Below are 4,000 nucleotides of genomic sequence, written 5' to 3' on the forward strand. Positions count from 1 at the left end.
TAAACGCTTAGATTTAGCCTAAACGCTTAGATAATCAAACTATTTCCGAATAGTCTTACCGTATAAACTTACTAAATTAGAATATCGCGCTATCCCCTTTATGCTCTAGTATCTACTTCTCCACGTAGCCCAAAACAAACGTCGCCTATAAATTGCTACCTTATCGATAAGCCTCCATTCCCACAAACTCTGTTTTACTACGATAAATATAGTTAAATGGATTCCTTTGATATTAAGGCTGAAAATACCTTGTAGAGCTACTCTCGTTCATTAGAGACTTTCGGGGCTATGGGGCGCCAAGTCGTCGGTATACAGTAGCGCGATATTCCAATTTAGTGAGTTTATACGGTATTATAGTGGACAGTTTACCTCGGCAAATCGTTTGTCAACTGTTGCTTAACAGTTTAGTGTACCTATATACATACTCCTGCTACTGTACTTTATACACATCTTCTCATCGGGAGCCAATTGATCCGGCTCCCGAAGCCACCTAACTATCTTCGATGCTTTTGTGGCCTGTGCGACATTGCACCGCCTTGAACTTTAACGAGCTTTGTTGTCCTTGCGATTTCGGTACGCGCCTTTCTGTTCAGGCGTAGTCGCTTAACCACCAACGACACCATCGGCTTTCCCCAGCGTTTTCGGCAACCCAACAATTATCATCCGTCACCTTTCAGGGGCACCTGACAGGATGGATTACGAAGCGCTAAAGGAGCAGTGGACTGAAGTAGAGGATCGTGATGGCGTCAGACTGAGCTGGAATGTCTTCCCCAGTACTCGAATGGTATGAACGACAGATCGGGATATTCTGATTCTACAAACCAATCCTGATTTTGTTATAGGAAGCGTCAAGGCTGGTTGTGCCGATTGGCGCACTCTATACACCGTTGAAGGAGAAACCAGACACACCACTACTGCAGTTCGAGCCAGTGACCTGCAAGCAGCCCTGTCGATCTGTGCTCAATCCTTTCTGGTATGTCGCATATGCGGCTCTGAATTTCAGAACTGACTTACCGATACATGTAGCTCTGTTGACGTTCGCGCCCGTCTCTGGATATGCCCATTTTGCTTGTCCAGAAATCCCCTCCCGCCTCATTATAAGGACATCACACAAAACGCTATACCTCCGGAACTCCATCCATCCAATACCACCATTGAATACCGGCTATCTCGACCTGCACCCAGTCCGCCGATATTCCTCTATGTTGTCGACACCTGCCAGGAAGCAGACAGCTTAGCAGCGCTACGCGAATCTCTTGTGATGAGTCTAAGCTTGTTGCCCGAGAATGCCCTAGTCGGCTTCATTACATTCGGCACAATGGTTCGTCTAGCTGCGTATAATAATAGACACCCCACTAACATCATGACAGGTCCAGGTGCACGAAATTGGTTATACCGATTGCGCGAAGTCCTACATCTTTCGCGGCAACAAGGATTACAATGCAAAGCAAGTCCAGGAGATGCTGGGCCTCCTCTCTCCCCTTGTACGACCGGGCATGCAACAGCAAGGGCGGCCATCTGTTCTCTCGGGACCGACTTCGCGATTTCTTCTTCCCGTTCAACAGTGTGAGTTTCAATTAACGAAGGCTCTGGAACAGCTCCAAAAGGATCCCTGGCCAGTTTCCAATGATCGCAGAAACCTACGATGCAGCGGCGTCGCACTTAGCGTTGCCGTCGGCCTACTAGAAACGTCTTTCCAGAATGCTGGTGGCCGTATCATGCTCTTCGCTGGCGGCCCAGCCACCGAGGGTCCAGGAATGGTTGTGGGACCAGAACTACGAGAACCCATGCGATCACACCACGACATTGACCGTGAGAACGTCAAATACTATAAGAAGGCCCTGAAAGTGCGTCATGAATTTCTGTCTATATCTTCACTTTTGATCATGCTACTGACCATTCCGTTAACTGTCCAGTTCTATGACAACTTGGCGAAACGAACTGCCCATAATGGCCACGTCATTGACATATTCGCTGGGTGCCTTGACCAAGTGGGCCTCTTAGAGATGAAAGCACTTTGCAATTCGACTGGTGGACACATGATTCTTACTGACAGCTTTACTTCTTCTATGTTCAAGCAGTCATTTGTTCGCGTCTTTGATAAGGATGCCGATGATAACCTTCTTATGGGGTTCAATGCTGTCTTGGAAGTGTTGACCACAAAAGAGCTGAAAGTCACAGGTCTCATAGGCCACGCGGTGTCCCTGATGAAGAAATCGACATCGGTCGGAGACACAGAGTGTGGAATTGGTAACACGTGCTCCTGGAAAATGTGTGGTATTGATCCGACTTCAAGCTATGGCGTTTACTTCGAAATTGCCACCCAGGGTGGCCCCCAACAGCACCAACCGGCTGCGCAGAAGGGCATGATTCAGTTTCTGACCTATTACCAACACTCATCGGGACAATTCCACCTTCGTGTTACTACCCTGGCAAGAAACTTCAGCGGCCCTACTGGAGACCCCGCTATAGCTCAGTCCTTCGATCAAGAAGCTGCTGCTGTCCTCATGTCGCGGATCGCCGTCTTTAAATCTGAAGTGGATGATGGCCCCGACGTTCTTCGTTGGGTTGATAGGATGCTTATTAGACTCTGCTCGAGGTTCGCGGACTATCGCAAAGATGACCCGTCTTCCTTTCGCTTGGAAAAGAACTTCACCTTGTATCCACAGTTCATGTTCCATTTGCGAAGAAGCCAGTTCTTGCAAGTGTTCAACAACTCACCTGATGAGACGGCTTTCTACCGTCACGTCCTGAATCACGAGGATGTCAGCAACTCGCTCATCATGATCCAGCCGACCCTGGACTCTTACACTTTCGACCAGGACGGGGGAGAGCCCGTGCTTCTCGATTCAACCTCCATTCAACCGACACATATATTGCTTCTCGACACCTTCTTCCATATTCTTATCTTCCATGGAGAAACTGTAGCGGAGTGGCGCAAGGCCGGTTACCAAGAGCAAGAAGGCTACGAGAATTTTGCCGCTCTATTAGAACAGCCGAAGGAAGATGCCAGGGTAAGACTGAGTAGCCTCTGAAATTTCTATAATTGTTTACTAAATCCTTCTAAGGACTTGATCACAGACCGATTCCCATTGCCGCGATTCATCGTCTGCGATGCTGGCGGGTCCCAGGCACGCTTCCTTTTGTCAAAACTCAATCCCTCCACGACGCACACCACGGGAGCCTACGGGGGAGTGGGTGCTCAATCCGCGCAGACTATTTTTACAGATGACGTCTCTTTGCAAACTTTCATGGACCATCTAATGAAGTAAGTTAATGCGATCTTGATGCTATACTCTTCCACTACAGCCCGCTAACGACAACATCTAGGTTAGCTGTCAGTGGCACCAGCTGAAGCATGCTGGATTGCATGAAGGCTGGGGTAGTCTGACTTCATAAGCTCGGTTTCCTACAAATACCTCCAGACATAAGGCCTCCCCCAGTATAGTTGCGTCATTTCCTGCTAGTGGCGGTTGAGAAGTCAATACATCAGGTGAAAATGGGAACCGTTATATAGTTCCTCGTAGTTATATTTAGGCCCCGTTTAATATCTTTAAACCCAGTTTTAAAGAATTTTAAAAGGGACTGAATAAGGAGTCCTTATAGTTTAATAGAGACCTACGAGTTAGCTTTTTGATAATACTTCTTTTTAATAAAGAGACTGGATATTCCGACTATACTACTTGGATATTCCGACTGTAGTTCTGGTAGGACCCATTTTTCCAGCCGATCAACGTTTACTTCGTAGACCACACATAAAATACGATTACTAATTCAACCTATCAAGCTATTAAGATCATCGTCAATCACCTTCAATCAACAACACGACTACACAATAACAATAACAACAATAATAATAATAAGGCGATATCCGTGGGCGTGGGCGTGGAAGAGGCAGTGGAAGAGGCAGTGGAAGAGGCCGTGGAACTATTATTACTAGAGGAGGTCGCGGAGCTATTTCTTCTAAGTACCGGTATTTATACGCCCCCGGTTTACTATT

General features: G+C 47.2%; 1 protein-coding gene across 1 annotated transcript; it reads left to right on the forward strand.

The window, feature by feature from the left end:
• Positions 1-455: 455 nt before the first annotated feature.
• On the forward strand, positions 456-3,678 carry ACRALDRAFT_1062820 (uncharacterized protein). Its single transcript, XM_071016677.1, has 7 exons — positions 456-784; positions 843-973; positions 1,027-1,321; positions 1,371-1,847; positions 1,917-3,014; positions 3,069-3,268; positions 3,331-3,678. Exons 1-7 carry the CDS (start codon positions 692-694, stop codon positions 3,353-3,355), a joined length of 2,319 nt encoding a protein of 772 aa, XP_070876228.1. The 5' UTR covers positions 456-691; the 3' UTR covers positions 3,356-3,678.
• Positions 3,679-4,000: the final 322 nt, after the last annotated feature.

The sequence above is a fragment of the Sodiomyces alcalophilus genome (assembly GCF_042370955.1).
Source record: "Sodiomyces alcalophilus JCM 7366 unplaced genomic scaffold ACRALscaffold_3, whole genome shotgun sequence".
NCBI lineage: Eukaryota > Fungi > Ascomycota > Sordariomycetes > Glomerellales > Plectosphaerellaceae > Sodiomyces > Sodiomyces alcalophilus.